We start from the raw sequence: 23,201 nt of genomic DNA, 5'->3' as shown, positions 1-23,201 counted from the left end.
GTATCAAGTCCGCTACCAATCCTCAACTCCTGGTTTATAGGTCAATGCTCAACCACTAAGCTGGTACACCATTCGAACAATATTTAAGTTTTTTTAATTTAATTTTGATATTACTGATTTTAAATGAAAGGGGGAAATACCAACCAGGAGTTCTAATCTTAGAAGATAGATTTAGAGCAGAAACTTGGGTGTTTTTAAATCCATGTAATTTAATTCTATGAATTTCTTTAATTGAAAAATAAATAGCAAACCTATTGAACATTTTAGATTTTAAAACTAAATCTCAGAAGTTAAATAAAAATTGCAAGTTTTGTTTCTTCTTTTACAGTAATCACTTTATATCTTTTAAAATAACAGGTGATCAAGAATAGCAAGACAGAAATCCCAGAGCTAGAATTATTTCCTCGATATCTTCTATTCCTGAGACAGCAGCCTGCCACTCGAACACAGCAGTCTAACATCTGGGTGAATATGGGTATGATGAGCCTGAGAATGTTTCCTCAGCATTTACCAAGAGGTAACTTAAGAATGCAGCAAGAATATCGTGCATTTTCTTAAAAAAATAAAATAAAATAAAATTGCTCAAAGTCTGGTGCCACTGTACCAGTAAACCCTTTGTGAGGCTTAGATCTATGGTCATGCGCAAGACTAGATGAAGTAGAGGGAAAAATCTCAGCAGCAAACTGGGAAGGGTCGTTTTCTTTCCTGGTTTGTAAAATATACAACCATAATAAATAGAAATATATTTTACATACCTTCTTTGAGAACAAGCCATTGTAAATTATTTGCTTGACCTGATTTAAAGTCAACCAGTCAATGATTTCTCTTTTCAACTACACTCAAATTTTTCAAAGTGATTTCTTTGGCAGTATCATGTTTGTTTGTTTTTAATATTTCTGGTGTATCTTGGGTTAGTTTTTTGCGGTTTTATTTTACTATATAAAACATGATACATTTTTCATGCTCAGTCTTAGGAATCTGTATCTTATGAGACACAGATAGCAAAGGATATATTTTGAAAATAAATAAAGCCTATCAAAATGACAAATAAGTTCCAATTTTAATGTGTTATATATAAATAGTTCCCCTTTGATTTACCTATAAAGTTGTTTTATTTCATTTTTTAAAATATGATTTATTGATTTCCGAGAGAGGTAAGAAGAGGGAGAGAGGGATAGAAACATCAATGATGAGAGAAAATCATTCATCAGCTGCCTCCTGCATGCCTCCTCCTGGGGATTGAGCCCACAACCCGGCTATGTGCCCTAACCTGGAATTAAACTGTGACCTCCTGGTTCATGGGTCAATGCTCAACCATTGAACCACACTGCACAGGCAAAGTTAAGTTTTATTGATAGGCAGGACTCGCTCTATGTTTTTGCTTTGCAAATATTCAAAATTGTTCTTCAGCAAAAATAATGAATTCATCCATTTACACAGAGCCTCAGACTTTGTGCTAACAATTCCACAATGTTATTAAAATTAATATAACTTGATATGCAAGAACTACCTATGAACTCAAGCCAACTCTACCATCCCTCCTTTGGAATCAAGTAAGATTCATTTAAAGCCTTCCTTAAAGGTTATATTCAAATAATATATGGAGATTCTTACACATATATTTTGGTAAGAATTATAGCATAGCAGTGGCCTCTGCCTAACCAAACTTTGTCTTTGGGGAAAACATCAAAATCAAGGAACAGTGAAATAGAATCTCTAGGAAACTTTCTTGATTTAATTTTCCAAGAATAAAAGTATTTGCCTTGCCGAACCGGTTTGGCTCAGTGGATAGAGCGTCAGCCTGCGGACTGAAGGGTCCCAGGTTCGATTCCGGTCAAGGGCATGTACCTTGGTTGCGGACACATCCCCAGTAGGGGGCGTGCAGGAGGCAGCTGATCGATCTCTCTCATCGATGTTTCTAACTCATAAAAAAAGTATTTGCCTTGCTTTCATGGCACTCATAACACACACCTTTTTCAATTCTCCTTAAAAGATAACATGAGAGGCAAAATGTGTTAGTGCGCTTTAGTAAGTAGTCTTTGCAACTCTTGTGCTGATCCTAGATTTTTGCTGCTCTGTAAATACCACTAGATATGTTGATGCTATTCAAAAGCACAACACTTTGTATAAGTGGCTGCATACTTAATGAGCTATGCTATAAAAACTGTCTAGAATTCAAATAAATTTCTTATGTTGCTTAGGACAATAGAAATTGACTTGGACACTACATTTTCAAAAGCCTCTGAATCCTAGAACTAGGTAGTTATTATGCTCCAAATTTGTTCTTAATTTGAAATTTTATTCCTTACTAATTAGTTGTGAAATCAATCAGTAATCATTTTGAAGTTTATGAAAATATGCTTTCTTGCTGTAATCTTATAACTAATCCTCTGATGTATAATTAGAGAAATTTGCTCTTTTGTTTTATTTTAGTGATTGTCCTTTGCTTGCTTATAGTAAAAGATTTGCTTTGCTATGGGTTTAAAGTTGATCATGGTTGGATTTTGCTCTGCTTTCTCATTACTCTATTTAGTATAGCTGTTTACTAGACTCTTTTATTCCTTTTAAACCTTGCCACAGTTATAATGACTTAAACATAGCCTTTTTGACAGACACTGCTACAGAAGTCATTGTTTCTTAGATGATTTTTCAGCCTATTTTATGTGAGTGAATTCTTTTTGGAGCTCTAAAAAAGCGGATGATGCCTACACACGTCTCTGCTTTACTTAGTAGGTGAAGACTCAAAGTGCATTTAATCAGAATAAAACTAAGTCACCATTGAATGTGTGGAAAACTACCTGGAATGTATAATTGTATCCTAGATGGGTTATATCTATATGTTTATTTTATTTTTGGGTTTCTCAATAAGCTATAACTTCCCATTGACAAAAGATGACCATTTTAAGCTGTAGCTTTGTCTCAACTTTTGTCTAAATAGTTTAACGCCGGTTTAGCAGGTTGTTTTAGCAACCTATCTTTTTTTTATTTTTTATTTTTATGTTTTTATTTTTTTCCCTTTATTGAATAAGATATTATAAATGTGTCCTTATCCCCCCACAACCTATCTTTGATTTCAATAATTTCTTATTTTATCCCCCTTCTCTATGAAGTATATGGTGAGACTTTGACATATTCTTCCTTCACTCTTCACTCTTTCCCCTTATTGCCCCTCTTTCTCTTTCTACCTAATGTCTTTCAGGAATTCAAGGTCATGTCTATTGCCATTTTACTTGGCAGACAGGTCATATGATTTTTAACCCCTTATGCCTTTTAATAGGGCTTTTTTTTTTTTTTTTTTTTTTGGTCCTAAGAATCTTTTTTTTTTTTTTTTTTTTTCCCCAAAAATGTCTCACAAAACAGCAGAATATATCTCTGAAGACAGGAGGAAAAATAATGCTAGCTCCGTGAATTGTCTCCTTTTCTCGTGTGAATCCATAAACTGCCACAGAGCGTTAGGAAACTTCTTGAAGCTGCATTTGGTCATGTAAAATCTATGCCTACTTAAAATTTTAAGTAAAATCATGTAATTGTATCAGTGTGTCAGGTATTTGAGCCACTTAATGACCAAGACTGATGGAGTTAATAATTCAAAGAGTTTATTTGAAGAAAGTGGATCAGGTGAAGCCAATTATGTATCTGTGAAATTCAAATCCAGTCTCATTTTATCTTCTCCATTTGTATGCTGAATTTTTCTTTTGCTATTGAGTGTGACCCAGCTGAGGGCCTATTGTTTGTTTATATTTACCACTCTTCTGGGATCTGAGAACTACCAATTATTTGGGTCTTTGTGATTTTTTTGCCTCCTTTCAAAGTTAAGGCTTTGGACTCACTCTAAGATACTTGGGTCTCCTGTCTTCATCTTAAAGCTTATTAATTTATAAAATTATTAAACCTCTAATTCTCATTTTTCATCATTATTTTCTAAAATACTGTGGTCACCATTGCTAAAGGGGTGCTTTTATTTTTTTTTACTTTTTAACATCTATCTTTTCCTTATTGTGATTACTATGACTATAGGAAACGTACCTTCTCCAAATGCACCATTAAAGCGGGTCTTAGCCTACACAGGCTGTTTTAGTAGAATGCAGACCATCAAGGAAATTCATGAATATCTATCTCAGAGGCTGCGCATCAAAGAGGAAGATATGCGCTTATGGCTATACAACAGTGAGGTAAGAGGTGTCTCAGAGTCATGAAAGCATATCCATGCAGCGATCAAGTGTTGAATACATAGTTCATGAGCATAGGATTTTGTCTACGTAATTATGCTGAAAACCATTCCAAGGATCTCAGTGAAAACTTCATCTTTTATTTTATTATACACACACACACACACACACACATATTTTAATATATTTTCATTGATTTCAGAGAGGAAGGAAGAGGGAGAGATAGAAACATCAATGATGAGAGAGAATTATCGATCGACTGCCTCCTGCACGCCCCCTACTGGGATTGAACCCGTAACTTAGGCACGTGCCCTTGACCTGAATCAAGCCTGGACTCTTAAGTCCACAGGCTGATGCTCTATTCACATAGCCAAACTGACTAGGGCGAAAACTTCATCTTTTAAATTACTATATGCATACATGTAGTATGCATATAGTAATTTATGCATAATACCACTTGATCATCATGGACAGTACCATCTTATAAGGATTATTATTATAAAGTGACAGAAAATACATTTTTTTCAACTAAATAGAGTTTATTTTCTCCAAATTATAAGTTTAATTTCTATTTGTTTTGAAGTCACATGCTCATGTTCAAAAAATGCAAACAATACAAAAATATGTAGTTAATATTCTTCCTTACCATTCTCTGGTCCCTCCATTCTTTTCAGAGTTGGTGCTGTTAATTGCTTAATATGCATTGTGTTTTCAGATTATAATATGAAATTGGATTATAAGTAGTTTTAACCAGTTCTCTATTCCCTAGTTCCTTCTTTTTTACATCCTCCTTTGGTCACCATTGAGAGGCAGTATAGTATAATAGTTAAAGAGCATGGGCTCCTGGAGCCAAACTGCCAGGGATTAAGCTTGTTATATAACTTGCTAGTTATATAACCAAGGGAAAGTCACTTAACTCTCTCTATCTCTATTTTCTCATGAGTAAATGGGGGAAATAATAGTATCTCCCTTAGGGAAGTTGTAAGAATTAAATGAATTAATTGTGTGAGCATTTTAGACAGGGTGAACATAAACAAAAATGTATAATCCTACTACATGACATTTGGTTTCACATTTTTAGTTCCCAGTAAGTGGTCAAGTTCCATCTTGATTACAGGCACGTTTACTGAATTTCATACTAGGTTTGATGTGTGATGAGTCTTCTGGTTCCCCCCAAATTCTATATAATCTTGTTCTAGAGATAAAAAGTACATGTTTATGAAGTATATGTTGGTTTTCCCTCATCTTACCAGCTAAATTATAAGTATTTCTGAACAACTATAAGTATGCCTAATATCTGTCACATAGGTTATGTGACTACAAGGGCATTTTTAATTGTTATTCATTTTTATTTCCATACTAGAGGTCCGATGCATGAAATTTGTGCACTCAGGGGGCAGTACCTCAGCCCAGCCTGCACCCTCTCGCAGTCCGGGAGCCCTCAGGGGATGTCCAACGTACATCCTTAGCGCTGCTGTGGAGGTGGGAGCATGAGCCCAGCTTCCAGCCGAGTGCACTGACCACCAGGGGGCAGCTCCTGCACTGAGCGTCTGCCCCCTGGTGGTCATAGCAACTGGTCATTCTGCCATCCAGTCGATTTGCATATTAGCCTTTTATTATATAGGATTTGTTACAAGTTTATTACATTAACAGAAACATTTTCTGCTCCATACACAGAATTACCTTACTCTTCTGGATGATGAAGATCATAGATTAGAATATTTGAAAATTCAAGATGAGCAGCACCTGGTAATTGAAGGTACAAGAAAGAAGCATGCATCTGTATTAGATTTTTAGGGGAACAATTTAAAGATTTACTAATAAACCATTTTGTAATTTTTCTTAACTTTAATTTGGTCATTATATTTTTATTTCTTTTTTAAATTCTTTCTGTTTTGATCATTATATTCTTTATTAGCGGTGGTCCGCCGGACCACTGGTGGTCTGTGAGGTTTAAAAGGTTGGTGACTGCTGCTGTATAGTAAAGAATATGCATTCAACCCTTATATAATCCCACATACTATTTAGATTACTTTAAAAGAAAAATATGCCTACATTAATTGTCTAGCAAAGGGTGGAAATAGTGGGTATTCAGTTATAAGTTTAAAAAGTGTCTTAAATTTTCAAGGTGCCTCTTGGAGTTTGAAGAAGGAGACTAATTTTCTTGCATAGTTAGTGGCATAGGCTTTCATTAGTCATCAACACTGGTCTCTCACCAACAGAGCTTTCTTGTACATTCACACATAGATTTATACACATCATTGAAAACTAATTGCCTTTGTATTAAAATGAATAGATTACTCTCACAGTTGTCGCTATTTAAGAAAGAACTGCAATAGTTCTAATGTATTAACTTTAAGAGCTTTAATTACTTCTCTAGATGGTTGAGTATAATTTTACTTCAGGTAGGTAATTGAGGGAATAGCTTACTAATTAATTCTAACCAACTGACTATAAAGTCTCCAATATAAAGAGTCAGAATTGGTTTCAGGATCAAATACTAAAAATAACTTGATTTTTTTTTAATAGTTTCTGATTTAGAAATAACTTTTTTTAACAGAAGTAGTTGAGCAGGTGTGATTTCAGTAGATAAGAAATTAACACATTCCTATCTGTCTTTCTAGTTCGAAACAAAGATATGAGTTGGCCTGAGGAAATGTCCTTTATAGCAAACAGTAGTAAAATAGACAGACACAAGGGTAAGTCTCTAGTATATTATTTTCAAATAGGTTATCTTAAATTTATTCTCCCCCCCCCCCCCAACAATTGAAGTATTAATAACTTTTGGCTTTCTAGTTCTTATTTTTCTTTTTCCTGATGTATCAAATCTCTTTCTAACCTTTCAATTACATAATTTATATCTGTATATTTTTGCAATGCAAATGAACATTTATTGAGCTCATACTAAATAAGAAATGGTTAAGATATGTCCCTCCCCCAAACCGTGTCAACTTTTCTCCACTCAGCCTAGGATCAATGCCTTGCTGTTTCTCTTAGGCTGAGAAATTCACGCTATGTTTCACTAGTTTTGAAAGTAGTGAGTAGCATAGTGGTGGACACTGCTAGCAAAACATTTGTTTCCTTTAAAACAAACACTGAGATGAACTCGTTGGTTTCCATGGAGAAGCTGGACTCATCTGGTGTTCTAGTCATGCGCTCTTCTAAATAATCACCAGTGACACTTGCTATGGCCTCAGTGACTTCTTTTAAAAGCTGGTGTTGTGCCTTCACTGGTTTGGCTCAGTGGATAGAGCGTCAGCCTGAGGACTGAAGGGTCCCAGGTTTGATTCCGGTCAAGGGCACATGCTGCAGGAGGCAGCCGATCAATGATTCTCTCTCATCATTAATATTTCTATCTTTCTCTCCCTCTCCTTTCCTCTCTGAAATCAATCAATAAATATATCCTATATAATAAAAGGGTAATATGCAAATTAACCCTAACAGCAGAACGACTGGGAATAACTGGTCACTATGACACACACTGACCACCAGGGGGCAGATGCTCAATGCAGGCGCTGCCCCCTGGTGGTCAGTGTGCTCCCACAGGGGGAGCTCTGCTCAGCCACAAGCCAGGCTGACAGCTGCCAGTACAACGGTGGTGGTGGGAGCCTCTCCCACCTCCTCAGTAGTGCTAAGGATGTCTGACTGCAGCTTAGGCCTGCTCCCCACTGGCAAGTGGACATCCTCCGAGGGCTCCTGGGCTGCCAGAGGGATGTCTGACTGCCAGCTTAGGCCCAGTCCCCCGGGGAGCGGGCCTAAGCCAGCAGGTGGTCATTCCCCGTGGGGTCCCAGACTGCGAGAGGGCACAGGCCGGGCTGAGGGATTCCCCACCCCCCAAGTGCACAAATTTTTGTGCACCGGGCCTCTAGTGTATATGTGTGTGTGTGTGTGTGTGTGTGTGTTTGTATTTTTTTTTTTTTAAGCTGGTGTTTAATTTCACATCAGTAAAGAAATCAAAATCCAAGATGCTATCCAAATACACATCAGTGGTCGAGTCTAGGGCAGTGGTTGACTCTTGGTCTGTATTAATGTCTAGGTCATTGATGTGTGGGAATGATGCAGGGAAAGTCACAGTCAAGATGAACCAGGTAAAGAAGATGAGGGCCTTCTTAATCATGGTGCAGGTAATCAATAAGAGTTTCCAAATTCTGGAGGGATCAGGCAGGGAGAAAAATGTAAATATATTACTACCACTTACAGAGATATAATTTACAAAATTGCTGTAAGATGAACAAGTTTCCTTATATTTAAACTAGTCCCAGTGCACAAATCCAGCCTGGCCTGTGCCCTCACAATCTGGGACCCCTCAGGGGATGTCAGATAGCTGGTTTCAGCCTGATCCAGACAGGAGGGAGCCCGATCCCCGCAGGCCTGATCTAGACAGGAGGAAGCCCAATCCTGTGCGTTGAGTGTCTGTCCCCTGGTGGTCAGTGTGCCTCATAGTGACTGGTTGTTTGGTCGTTCGGTCGCTTAGGCTTTTATATATATAGATAACTTTTAAAAATTTCCACCGTTTTTGGAACTCTCTAACTTTTCCTTCTGCCTTTCCATCTTATCAAGGGTGTCTTAAGGGCCAGTATTTTTAATACCAGTATTTTTCCAACCCCAAATTTTTTCAACTCAAGACATGCACTGTTTGGCCAGTAATGATAGGATTTGTAGCAACTCGACCAATAAGCCTTTTATGACCTAGCTAGGGGAGCAAAATGCTTCCATAAAAAATGCAAAGCAAAGGATACAGCCCTCATAGGTCCAACAGTTCATTCTCAAAGATAGCCTAAGAAAAATCTAATTTGTGTGTGTGTGTGTGTGTGTTTACATATATATGTATATATATTTTTATTTCAGAGAGGAAGGGAGAGGGAGAGAGAGATATAGAAACATCAGTAATGAGAGAGAATCATCGATTGGCTGTCTCTTGCACACCCCACACGGGATCAAGCCTGCAATCCAGGACCTCCTGGCTCATAGGTTGATGCTCAACCACTGAGCCGGGCTAATTTATATATTTTTAAAGACATAATACTAAGGGGTGGAGGAGGCCAAAGAGGGAGGAACAGGACATCTGTAATACTTTCAACAAAAGGATAAATTTTAAAATATAAAAATAAAGAGAATACTAGGAGAGAATTGTTTGAATTTTAAAAAAACAAAACAAACAGCTATAGCAATTACAGAGAATCATTGCTGCTTCTAGATTACAAATGAGCGTGGATTGTCAGGATTGCCAGTGACACTCCTCTACTTCAGCATTGCAAGACTAAATAGAGAAATATTAGCTTCATTTAGCTGATCTAAAAAGTCATAAAAATGTTGCATTGAATATAAGTAACTGGTCTATGACATTTTACTACAGTTGGACTTCGGTTCTCATATTGTTTGTTCCAGTTCCCACAGAAAAGGGAGCCACAGGTCTGAGTAACCTAGGAAACACATGCTTCATGAATTCAAGCATCCAGTGTGTTAGTAACACACAGCCACTGACACAGTATTTTATCTCAGGGAGACATCTTTATGAACTGAACAGGTAATCTTTCTTGAGTTATTGGCCTCTTAACTTTTTATAATTATATGAACTCAGTATTACTTGAATTTCCTCTTTCTTTACCATGGTAAAGAAAAGTCTTACCTTATTTTCTCTACTTAGTATTAAATAAGGGCCAGGGGATAAGTCTCTTATTTTAAAAAGATGTTTTGATGTGAGAAAACAGATAACTAGGCATTTTTATGCCCACATGATTTTTATTGATTAGAATCTTTGGCAACAAATTTTCCTTTCAAAACTTCTAGGACAAATCCCATTGGTATGAAGGGGCATATGGCTAAATGCTATGGGGATTTAGTACAGGAACTTTGGAGTGGAACTCAGAAGAATGTCGCCCCATTAAAGCTTCGGGTAAGCAGTTAAAATAACATAAATGTTTTTAACTCCTAAATTATTGTTTACGTAATTATTTTTCTCTACATATTTTGTATGTTTAGCTTTTTTTATTTTAGTTTAATTCATGTTTTTGGATGATTCACATGGCATAAACTGGATATCATATTCTTTGCTTGTTTAAATATATGCAAAATACAGCTATAGAAAAAAATAAAAGTACAACTATAGATGTAGTGAGTGGGTAGGGAAAGATCTAAGGCACAATCTAAATTTGAAATGTTGTTTCTTTTACTAATTCGTCAAATATCTTGCGTATATATATATATATTTATATATATGTATTAAACCTTTCTTTGTTAATCTGTCACTATTAGCAATATTCTAACTGCAAGATAGACCTCTGAGTCTAATTAATGATATTCAATACATCTTTAATATTATTGTGATAATAAGTTCTATTTGTAGAATTTTTTAAAATAGCAGAAAGAAAGAATGTAATTAATGGGTAAAATTTTATATTAATGTCATTTGTAGTGAATTTTAGTGAAGTTAGGATTGTTTTCATCTCTATTTTAAAACAAGGTAAAATCTTTTTAGATTAAAAATTAATAATTACAATAGCTAAAAATTTGACTACCACTTACCAGGCACTGTTCACATTTTATGTGTAGTAACTCATTTAATTTTCTATATGGCCCTATAATACAAAAGCGATATTTTTTTTTTTTTTTTTTTTTTTTTTTAAATATATATTTTATTGATTTTTTACAGAGAGGAAGGGAGAGAGATAGAGAGTTAGAAACATCGATGAGAGAGAAACATCGATCAGCTGCCTCCTGCACATTTCCCACTGGGGATGTGCCCGCAACCCAGGTACATGCCCTTGACCGGAATCGAACCTGGGACCTTTCAGTCCGCAGGCCGACGCTCTATCCACTGAGCCAAACCGGTTTCGGCACAAAAGCGATATTATTGTCCCCATTTTATGGCTGAGAAACTAAGGCTCAGAGCAGCTAAATATCCTGCCCAAGGTTGCAAGCTAGTTTGTAAGTCCTCACAGTTAAACATGAGTCTGTTCTGCCTCTAATAATAGCAGGATGCAATAAGACCAGAAAAGTTATCTGTAAAAGAAAATTTACAAATAGTAACTCTTATTGTGAGCAAATGCTATTTTAATATTTCTGCCTTATCTGTTTTATTTTTTATTTTTTAAATATATTTTATTGATTTTTTACAGAGTGGAAGGGAGAGAGATAGAGAGTTAGAAACATCGATGAGAGAGAAACATCGATCAGCTGCCTCCTGCACATCTCCTACTGGGGATATGCACGCAACCCAGGTACATGCCCTTGACCGGAATCGAACCTGGGACCTTTCAGTCCGCAGACCGACGCTCTATCCACTGAGCCAAACCGGTTTCGGCATGTTTTAAATAACATCTGAGTATCTAAAGAACTGTTTGCTGAACTGGAATATAATATTGGCCAAAATACATTTTTTTCTTTTGGTCATTTGAGATTAAGATTAGAAAGCTTTTATGATTATCCAAAATATATATGCTGAAATAGAGACAGATTAAATACCATACTATTTACCTTCTTATAATGCCTCTGGTTGAATTATGAGGCATGTTCATTCCAAATATTATGGGGTAGCAAATAATTTGTTTACTTCCAACTCTTATTTCTAGTGGACCATAGCAAAATATGCTCCCAGGTTTAATGGGTTCCAGCAACAAGACTCCCAAGAACTTCTGGCTTTTCTCTTGGATGGTCTTCATGAAGATCTCAACCGAGTCCATGAGAAGCCATATGTGGAACTGAAGGACAGCAATGGCCGGCCAGACTGGGAAGTGGCTGCAGAGGTTTGTCATTTGAGTTTCTAATGTAAGCAATAGATTAAATGTTCTGGCCACAAATGTATGTTGCACAACTTAAATTCTGTGATCAGAATTTTACTATGAAAGTAAAGGAACTTTTATTTTTCTTCTTTGTTTTTGTGCAGTAATGCCAAAGCAAAGCAGCCTTAAATGAAAACAGAAAAATGTTGCCTTTTCACATTGTACACTTTTGGGAGAGGATATTTATTTACTCAGTAACTTCAAGAATCTCCATAATTGCTAAAGTAATGTGTGCAGTGACCAATAGGCACATTTTATTTCCTTTTTAATGGACAAAGAACTCTAATAATCATCATTGTTACCATGATAAGAACAAAGAAAATAATAGGATTTTCCATTTGAATTTAATATTTTATAGTTTGAACAGAGAGAATCACATTTTTAATTTTATATCTGAATTATGTTTGTAGGGAGAAAGTTTTTATATTTTTAATGACTGTGAAAGATTATGTTCTTGACATTTAAATCTCATTTAACTGCTAGTAGTTTCTTTGAATTTGTGTAGAAATACTATTCTTTTGAATTTTCAAAAAAAATTTTTTTCTCTAATCTTTTTTCTTGATAGGCCTGGGACAACCATCTGAGAAGGAATAGATCAATTGTTGTAGATTTGTTTCATGGGCAATTAAGGTCCCAAGTCAAATGCAAGACATGTGGTCATATAAGTGTCCGATTTGACCCATTCAATTTTTTGTCTTTGCCGCTACCAATGGACAGTTATATGCACTTAGAAATAACAGGTAGGTTACAAAGTTCTGAAAAAATATTTACCTTATTCAAAACAGCCTGAATTTGTAAGTATGGTCATTTTGTTTATGCATTCTCATAAAAATTGATAACCTGTTATAATATAGCAATCTAATTTCAGACATGATTTAAGGTTTGAAATACTTGGAACATGGGTTCATTTTTGTGCCTATTGACTCCTCTTTTAGTTTTAGATATGCCAGAAACTCTCTTTAAAATCTTGCAAAACCACTCACACTTCCATATCAGATGAGCATTCAAAAAAATAAAACTATTTTAATATAATCCCTAAGTATCATCTGTTATAGTGTTTGCATATAAAATTAAAATTCTAGATTGAAATGTTTGTCATTTCCAAGTCATAGACACACACACACACACATTTTATTGATAATAGATCTTTTCTCATTACTAGTTATTAAGTTGGATGGTACTACCCCTGTACGTTATGGACTAAGACTGAATATGGATGAAAAGTACACAGGTTTAAAAAAACAGCTGAGTGATCTCTGTGGACTTAAATCAGAACAAATCCTTCTTGCAGAAGTACATGGTTCCAACATAAAGGTAATATTAACTATTCTTGTAGGAAACCCTTGATTCTATCCTTCAAAGAGCAGTTTTCTCCATTAATTATGATGTTAAGTGACTGAGCGAGATATTAAAACGCAACAGCTGAACAAAAAAATTTGTCAAGTCTTTTATACCATTCTCTGGAACATTTGAGATCTTGCTCCCCAACATATTTTGTCAGTTTGGCTTAAATAAGCTTATAAAAATTTCCCCCTCCCCCCCAAAAATTTCCATCCCAGAAATTTAAAAGGGTTGTCTGCCAGAATAAAGGAGTAATAATCATGGTGGTATTTTTAAAAGAAGGGAATTATGTAAGCCAAGGCTGCCTATATAGAGTGACCTAGCTGTGTTACGACAGTATAGATGTCCTCCAGTGACTGCTGCTGCTGTGCTTGGCAGCTCTTCTGTATTACCAATGTCACTAGAATTATCCTAGGTTAAAGTATTTTATGTATTTATGAATGAATGTTTTTAGTATTTATTTATGAATATATTTAATTGGCCTTTAACACACTAGGAATTTAGAGAGTAAAGATAAATTGACACAAACCACTTCCTCCTGAATACCAGCTGGAGAAACAAGCAATTTAATAAATATATTGCCAATTCTAAATTGAGTTCCTACCATTAGTATTACTTATATTTATCTTTGGGGTTTCTGAACAAACTCCCCCACCTTATTGACATTTTGTTCATGTGTAATGCAAAGGTGAGATTTCTCTGAGGGTGTTGGCTTTAGATGCCTGAAGTGACGGACAAAACTTAAAAACCAGTTATACACAACATACTTTCTTTCTGTGGAAAGGGATAGATAATGATTTTGTCAATGAGGTTAACTTATCAAGCTTTCACCTTTTAGTTAGTTGAGACATATTATTCATTCATCTTGTTTATTTAGTGATTAAATCATCTAAGACATTCGCTTCAAATATATCAGAGAGTTCATTTTCCATCGTATCTGAAACATCTCCTCTTACCTTGTCTCTTTTTCTATAGAATTTCCCCCAGGACAACCAAAAAGTACGACTCTCAGTGAGTGGATATTTGTGCGCATTTGAAATTCCCATCCCTGGATCTCCAGTTTCAGCTTCTAGTCCAATATTGACAGGTATGGTAGAACTAGAGTTTCTTTTCATGATTTCAGCTTTAAATTCTGGGCTAAGAGCATCCTTTTTATATTTGTTTGGGCTGAGGATATTAGAGCAAAAGAATTTTGGAGGCTGAAGGAAACCTTTGTGATAATTTGGCTCAAATTCATTTTATAGATGAGGAACCTGAAATTTAGAGAACCTAAGTAACTAAGTTAAGTTAAGTAGATGAGTTATGAGTTAATTTACCACTGGAATTCAGATCTCTTTTTGCTCTTTTATCTAATACTAACATGGCAATAGCTGGTGTGAGAAGAGTATACTATCAGAAAACATGATAATTAATATGACTAAAAAGGAATTTGTTTATCAAATATTTGCATATAATTTAATATGGTCATCTAATGAGTCTTTTGGCCATTGATACGGTTTGTTTATTCTTTTTTATACTGTTGATAATTAGGTCCATTCCCCAATTATAAAGCACTTCTCTGGCACTAAATAGGTAAGACTGATGGGTAAATGATTTAATAATGCTTTTTTGTTTAGGTCTTCACTGGCCAATAGAACTCTCTGCAGTGATGGAAATTTTCTGTAATCTTGACCATTAGTCAATACGGTATCCATTAGTCACATGGACTGTTGAGCCCTTGAAATGTGGCTAATGAGACTGAGGAAATGTATTTCATTTTAATTTAAAAAGCAACATCTGTCATCATTTATAACAAATGTACCACTGGTGGCGGGATTATTAGGGGGGAGGCTATGCATGTGTAGAGGCAAGGGATATGTGGGAAATTTCTGTACCTTCTTTATTTTGCTATGAATCTAAAAACTGCTCTAAAAAATAAATTTTTTAAAAAATGAAATAATTAAAAGGAAAAGTCTCTATCTCTGGATAGAGACTGTCACACTTGACAGAACATTTTTAGAGGAATGGAGAAATGAATTTTTAGAGGAGAGGAAAAAGAAAACAAGTGCTAGAACTGTTTGGGTGCCACAACATGGTGCTAGCAAAGGTTTCTGCAAAAATTCGACTTACACTTTCCAGAAGTTAATCTTTCTTTGCCATTTAGTCTTAAGTGTGAGTTATAGAAGTAAAATCTGAAATTAAAATCTTCTGATCAATCTAGAATTATTATTTGAACTATAATTTCTCCTTGTCCTTTGTTAAAAGAGACTACTATCAGTAGTTTAGATCCTCACAATATTTGAGAAAAAAGATGGAAGTACCACAAGCTTATGGTGCTGTATTTATCTTTGAATTTGTAGATATCTCCTCTTCCCCATCCACAAATGGAATGTTAACCCTAACCACCAATGGGGACCTGCCCCGACCAATATTCATCCCCAATGGAATGCCAAACACTGTTGTGCCATGTGGAACTGAGAAGAGCTTCACAAATGGAATGGTGAATGGTCATATGCCATCTCTTCCTGACAATCCCTTTACAGGTTACATCATTGCAGTCCACCGAAAAATGGTTAGTTTGATGTTAGGCAAGTTACTGCTTGTATTGCCAGTGTCATTTGTGAGACAGCCATTTTCTGTCTTTGCAACATTTTCATTTTGTGCACTTTCAATGTGTTATGTATGCTATTGTAAGGGATCATAGCCTGTATATGAAATGATATTTCTCACTCATTTTTAAGCAGCAACAGGATGGTAGTACATACTAGTTTCTTTTAACAGTGTGTGTGTCTTATATGTTCATGTAGGCAAGTACATCTTCTCTACCATATAAGTATGGATGTCTTTGGAGAAGGTTTTGTTTGTTGGCTTGGGGATGGAAGGGCACCAAAAATGTTCTTGGGCAAGATAAGTTGTTTCCTAGGACTGCTATAACAAATTACCACAAACTTGGTGGCTTAAAACAACAAATTTATTCTTTCACAGTTCTGGAAGCCAGAAGTCCATAAAGTCTCAACAGGGCTGTGCTCCCTTCACAGGCTTTAGGGGATAATACTTCAATACCTCTTCGAACTTCCTTTAGAAGGAAGGAAGATTTCATAATGGAAAGGAAGCAAGAGGGAGGCTTTTCGAGTGTTGGTTATATTCTGTTTGTTTACCTGACTCGTGGTTACACAGCTTTTGATTTTTGCTAATTCTTTGAAATGTACTCCCCCCTCCCCTTTGAATTAGTAACTATTGACTAAAGTGAGTTTCTGACTATGTAGATGATGTTCTATGGACCATGTTTTAGACAGGATTGTGTGAGTGGACAGCCTATAGAATTACAGGATACATTTGTGACTTGAAATTGTCTTTAAGCATAGTTCCTACTGGTCCCATTAGCTAAAATAATTGGGTGATTCATGCATTTCCCTACCTTTTTTTTTTTAATATATTTTTTTTATTGCTTTCAGAGAGGAAGTGAGAGGGAGAGAGAAACATCAATATCAATGATGAGAGTCATTGATCAGCTGCCTCCTGCATGTCCCCTACCAGGGACCTAGCCTGCAACCCAGGCATGTGTCCTTAACCGGAATTGAACCTGGGACCCTCCGATGCTCTATCCACTGAGCCAAACCGGCTAGGGCTTTTGTTTTGTTTTGTTTTTACCAAGTATTATCAGATCATGTATTAAGAACTCTGAGCTCCGAGGGGTTTTGGATTGGAGAGGGTGCAGGCCGGGCTGAGGGACACCCCCCTCCCTCATGCACGAATTTCATGCACTGGGCCTATAGTAATAATAATAATAATAATAATAATAATAATAGTAATACCAACACATGAAATAGAGCCTTAAAATCATGTATTTAGCTAAGCTTAATTGAATAATTGCAAAATAAAATGCTTGAGAATCAGAAATAAAAGTCTTTTCAGGTCGAAACCAAGATGGCAGCATAGGTAAACACTGGAGATTGCTGCCTCGCACAACCACTTCAAAAATACAACTAAAAGAAAGAACAGACATCACCCAGAACCACAGGAAGGCTGGCTGAAGGGAAATTCTACAACTAGAAGGAAAGAGAAAAGCATACCGAGACTCAGAGGAGGCGCAGTGCGGAAAATACAAAGGTGCGGAGACACAGCTGATTCTCACAGCCAATTGGCCTGGAGGTCAAATCCCCCCTAGTATTACCTACAACAATCAAGGCTTAACTACAACAAGACTGCGCACAAAGACCACAAGGAGGTGCACCAAGAAAGCATAAAAAATGCGGAGACAAAGAAACAGGACAAAAATGACAGAAATGGAGGATATAGAGTTCAAAACCACACTTTTAAGGTCTCTCAAGAACTGTCTAGAAGCCGCCGATAAACTTAGTAAGGCCTTCGAAAAGACTGGTGAGACCGCTGATAAATATAGTGAGATCCTCAAGAATCTAATGAGACCCTCAATGTTGTGATAAAGAACCAACTAGAAATTAAGCATACACTGACTGAAATAAAGAATATTATACAGACTCCCAACAGCAGACCAGAGGAGCGCAAGAATCAAGTCAAAGATTTGAAATGCAAAGAAGCAAAAAACACCCAACCGGAAAAGCAAAATGAAAAAAGAATCCGAAAATACGAAGATAGTGTAAGGAGCCTCTGGGACAGCTTCAAGCGTACCAATATCCGAATTATAGGGGTGCCAGAAGATGAGAGAGAGCAAGATAATTGAAAACCTATTTGAAGAAATAATGACAGAAAACTTCCCCTAACTGGTGAAAGAAATACACTTACAAGTCCAGGAAGCGCAGAGAACCCCAAACAAAAGGAATCCAAAGAGGACCACACCAAGATACATCATAATTAAAATGCCAAGAGCAAAAGACAAAGAGAGAATCTTAAAAGCAGCAAGAGAAAGAAAGTCAGTTACCTACAAGGGAATACCCATACGACTGTCAGCTGATTTCTCAACAGAAACTTTGCAGGCCAGAAGGGAGTGGCAAGAAATATTCAAAGTGATGAATACCAAGAACCTACAACCAAGATTACTTTATCCAGCAAAGCTATCATTCAGAATAGAAGGTCAGATAAAGAGCTTCACAGATAAGAAAAAGCTAAAGGAGTTCATCACCACCAAACCAGTATTATATGAAATGCTGAAAGGTATCCTTTAAGAAGAGGAAGAAGAAGAAAAAGGTAAAGATACAAATTATGAACAACAAATACGCATCTATCAACAAGTGAATCTAAGAATCAAATGAATAAATAATCTGATGAACAGAATGAACTGGTGATTATAATAGAATCAGGGACATAGAAAGGGAATGGACTGACTATTCTTCGGGGTTGGGGAAAAGGGGTGTGGGAGATGCGGAAAGAGACTGGACAAAAATCGTGCACCTATGGATGAGGACAGTGGGTGGGGAGTGAGGGCGGAGGGTGGGGTGGGAACTGGGTGGAGGGGAGTTATGGGGGGAAAAAGGAACAAATGTAATAATCTGAACAATAAAGATTTAATTTAAAAAAAAAGTCTTTTCACTTGGAAACTAGCTAACCCTTTGTGAGTTTATAGGTTGTTGACTTAGCTTTTCTAACTACTTCATAAAGGCCAACCAAAAGAATTAAATGTCTAAGTGCTTAGCAGCTTTTTAAAATAATCCTGAACTCCTAACAATCTATTATACTAAGTTCTTGTTTTATTAAGCAACCATTTCCAAGCTAATTCTGTGCAGTATCTTTATTAAGGAATTTCAACTTAACATACTCAAAGCAAATATTTTTAAATTTTACCTTACTTTTAATTTGTCACATATTTAAAAAAATTAGCCCTAACTGGTTTGGCTCAGTGGATGGAGCATCGGCCTGCAGACTGAAAGGTCCCAGGTTCGATTTCAGTCAAGGGCATGTACCTGGGTTGCGGGCACATCCCCAGTAGGGGGTGTGCAGGAGGCAGCTAATTGATGTTTCTCTCTCATCGATGTTTCTAACTCTCTATCCCTCTCTCTTCCTCTCTGTAAAAAAAATGAATAAAATATTAAAAATATATATATCATAGCCATTCAGCTACTTTTAGGAAGGTGGATAAATTGTTACAAAATTAAAATGACTGGTTTCATAAGTCTCCAAAGGTCTCCAGTTGTCAGCAGCTTATTTTCTGAAAATTTTATTTTGAGGGAGTATTGGTTTATTGCCATACTTTCTAGAGAAAGGATTTTAATTGCTTAAAAGCCTTGAGCTACAAAACAATTACTAGTTTTTACATATGATTCAGTGTGTGTATGTGAAATGTTTATCAGAGAAAACTAGTTTGAAAATATTAAATGCTGAAAATCCAAGCTTGATAGATAGCCACTCTGAAATTGGCAGTACCTCAACCTTTCAGTGATTCCACTGTAAATTTGTCTTCATGTTAATAAAGAGTAGTAGTGACTAATTTGAAATTGATAGTAATGCATGTTATTGGTAGTTGTAGAAGAACAAAAGGGAGGAATGAAAGGCCTCTCTTCTCAGTTCTCTCTTCTCTTGTTTATACTTATAGATGAGGACGGAACTATATTTCCTGTCATCTCAGAAGAATCGCCCCAGCCTCTTTGGAATGCCACTGATTGTTCCATGTACTGTGCATACCCGGAAAAAAGACCTGTATGATTCAGTTTGGATTCAAGTATCTCGATTAGCCAGCCCACTCCCACCTCAGGAAGCTAGTAACCACGCTCAGGATTGGTGAGTTCAGGGGATCAGCTTAGACCTGTGGTTTCCAAACTCCCGAAGAATGTATAGGAATTCTATGTGACTTATAGGACCCATTTTATGTAGGTTTAAACACTCTTTGAAGAACCATCCAGGGAGTATATAATTCATCCTTTGGTTTGATCTTTTCAGTAGGAGAGTATATACAGATTCCTTTCTTCACTAGACATTGTCGTGTCTAATAATCCTTTTATTCACTAATCCCTCCTGCTGCTATAAATGCTTCAGGTAATATTCTTGACTTCTTTTCTGCAAAAATGGAGTATGAATTCACCAGGGAATTTGTATCATCTCAACCCTCTGAAAATCAGAATGGGAGCAATAGTGTGCATATCTATACGTGAATTCTGAAAAAGTCTCATGCCATAACAGTTGGATTGTTTCCATACCATGTAATTTTTAATATGGAATAATTTCACAAGAAATTATTATATTTCATAAGAGTAATTAAAGAATAAACACCTTCTGTTTTCTTTCTATTCCTCCTACCACTGTTCTATTGGACTACTAAATGTATTTACTTCTAACAGTCATTGGGATTGTAGTCCCTTATTTATATCTCAGTTGAATTGTAGATCATTTTCTTGCTATAATTGTGCAAGTGAGAGTTCTGCCTCTTTGTGAACTGAGTAAAGAAAGTAAAGAAGTTCTATTAGCTAAACAGGTATTTGTTATGGTTTTGGGTCTTTTGATGATTAGGTTAGGCCTAAGGTAACAGTGAGTCCTTATCATGGATTCATTACCATCAGCAGCCATGTAGTAGCCACTACCAGTTGCCAACTGAGCCATAAAGTATACTGCTCTTACGTTACATACGTAAGAGCATGTAAGGATACATACATGCTCTTCTTAGTAAGGATACATACATTTTTTTTTAAAGTTGAGACCTCACAAGGCTACCTTATAGTTAAAAGATGTTACTCTAAAATTGTCTTCCCCACAATCTCTTTTAGTAAGGATACATACATTTTTTTTTAAAGTTGAGACCTCACAAGGCTACCTTATAGTTAAAAGATGTTACTCTAAAATTAATGTTACGTAGTTTATAGCTTTGAGTAGTTAAGACAAGGGAAAAGGGTTACCTAGCATGTACCACATCAGGGGTTCTGATTAAAGAAAGCTTCTAAATATATAGTCAACTTCTCTAAAAACCATTATGAGCCCTGGCCAATTTTCTCAGTGGTTAGAGCATTGGTCCTCTGGTTGTAGGGTGGAGGGTTTGATTCCTGGTCAAGGACACTTACTTGGGTTGCCGTTTGATCCCTGGCTCTGAGTGGGGTGAATGTGGGAGGCAACCAATCAATGTGTCTCTCTCACATCGTTTTTTCTCTCTCTCTCCCTCCCCTCCACTCCTCCTTTCACTCTTTCTAAAAACAACAAACAAAAAACATGACCTTTCAGCCTTCTGTGGTATGTCAATATTCTTGCCATGGAAAGATCTAATTATTTTAGTCTAATGTGAATTAAGTCTTCTTATAGGATTAGGGCTGAAGGATAATTGGCATTTGATTAGCTTATCCTTCCACATGGACTCTCTCAGAGACTTCTGGCAGTCTAGTATGTCTACACTTCTGTAAGCAGGGATACAGCATGGGAGCCCTGTGTGTGGGTGGTACAGGGCCCAGCTAATGGGTTAGGATAAGCAGCATGAAGCTGTAAATGTGAGCATGCTACTATGACAGATGCCCCTTCCGAGGATTATTTCATGGGAAGATGAAAAGGAGTTGAGAACTCAAATCAGAAATGTTTCTTACACTCTTTGGTTTATGTTCTGTTTCAGTGATGACAGTATGGGCTATCAATATCCATTCACTCTACGAGTTGTGCAGAAAGATGGGAACTCCTGTGCTTGGTGCCCATGGTATAGGTAAAGTAACCTTCTGCAAAAGAAAAATTTTAGTAGAATTGTAGCTCCAGATATTATACCTTTATAATAAGATTTCTCAGTTTTAGACTGAGAAGTTGAAATAAACTTGGGAATTGTTCATTCATCTCTTCCTTGTGAAGTCTGTATAAGTTTTACTCTTGAGAAATCTGATTTTTTAAACTCTATACTTGCATCAAATTCATAGTTTATGATCAACATTCATTATTCTATGCCTTCTGCTCATTAATTAGAAATTAATATAGCAATTCTGAGCCCAGTAGAACATAGTCTACATACTAGACTTTGCTGCAAGTCTGTTTTAGTTTTTAGAAGATTGACCAGTATTACTCCAGGTTGGAAAATGCTTGAATACTGAAGTCAGCCTTCAGAAAACTGTAATAGACTTACCAAACTGAGTTTACAATAGGCATTGGAACCATGGCTTTGTCATGGTCCCTCCCCCACTCCATACATTTTTATATACATTTATTTAATGTCCCACTTTACAAACAAGGAAATTGGGCATTGTTATACCAGATAAATTATCCTCAGAACATTAAATAACTGAATTTAGAGTGCCTTTAGTGGTGTACTCTCTCAAATATCCAATTCCCATAGTACTTCTTTGCTACAAAGTTCGTATAGTTTATATGAATTAATAAATGGTTATCAAGTACTTTGAAAAGCCAAAGACTTGAAAAGTGATAAGCATGATTCCCTGAAATACTAATAATGATTAATATATATTCGTGCATTTATTAGTTTGGAGTAAGAAGCCCAGGACAAACTGTGAACCCAAGAAGGAATGTAGAAAGGGAGAAGAATATTTCTGATGAAATATTCTTCATCAGAAGAATATTTCTGATGAAATATTCTTCATCAGAAGAAAAATTTGATTCCTTCATAAATATTCCTTTCTTGGTATATCTTTTTTCTGCCTTTAGATTTTGCAGAGGCTGTAAAATAGATTGTGGGGAAGACAAAGCTTTCATTGGAAATGCCTATATTGCTGTAGATTGGGACCCCACGGCTCTTCACCTCCGCTATCAAACATCACAGGAAAGGGTAAGTACCCAGTGCCATCCCAAGGTGGTGGTTTTTATATGTAAAATTTGTCGTGGTTTAACTATATTATACCATTTCTGTTGTAGACAATTTAAGTACAGCCAGAAAAACATTCATTGGCATTCTCTGTGGCACTTCATATATTGACATGATTACAAGGATGTTTCTGTCTTCCCACTTCTAGAGATAATTGTATTGGAGCTTTATTAAAAAAATTTTCCTTTACTGGTTTCAGATTTTGGATGGGAAAGAGAAAAAGAGAGAAACATCAATTAGCTG

The 23,201-nt window shown here is 36.2% G+C and overlaps 1 protein-coding gene across 2 annotated transcripts in view; it reads left to right on the top strand.

Annotated features, from left to right (window-relative positions):
• USP32 (ubiquitin specific peptidase 32) overlaps nt 1–23,201 on the top strand; it is a 124,447-nt gene that overhangs the window by 85,898 nt on the left and 15,348 nt on the right. Inside the window, exons 16-29 of one of the 2 annotated variants that reach the window (XM_081108781.1) lie at nt 358–475; nt 4,018–4,172; nt 5,847–5,928; nt 6,794–6,868; nt 9,558–9,696; nt 9,960–10,065; nt 11,741–11,914; nt 12,516–12,690; nt 13,113–13,264; nt 14,267–14,378; nt 15,631–15,842; nt 19,779–19,963; nt 21,771–21,857; nt 22,802–22,922. In XM_081108781.1, the coding sequence (XP_080964907.1) occupies nt 358–475; nt 4,018–4,172; nt 5,847–5,928; nt 6,794–6,868; nt 9,558–9,696; nt 9,960–10,065; nt 11,741–11,914; nt 12,516–12,690; nt 13,113–13,264; nt 14,267–14,378; nt 15,631–15,842; nt 19,779–19,963; nt 21,771–21,857; nt 22,802–22,922 (1,893 nt within the window). Of the gene's footprint in view, nt 1–357; nt 518–4,017; nt 4,173–5,846; nt 5,929–6,793; nt 6,869–9,557; nt 9,697–9,959; nt 10,066–11,740; nt 11,915–12,515; nt 12,691–13,112; nt 13,265–14,266; nt 14,379–15,630; nt 15,843–19,778; nt 19,964–21,770; nt 21,858–22,801; nt 22,923–23,201 lie in introns of both variants that reach the window. The other variant, XM_081108780.1, reaches the window with a different exon arrangement.

This window comes from Myotis nattereri (assembly GCF_964212035.1).
Source record: "Myotis nattereri genome assembly, chromosome: 16".
In the NCBI taxonomy this organism is placed as follows: Eukaryota; Metazoa; Chordata; class Mammalia; order Chiroptera; family Vespertilionidae; genus Myotis; species Myotis nattereri.
This window is presented reverse-complemented; position numbering and strand designations above follow the sequence as displayed.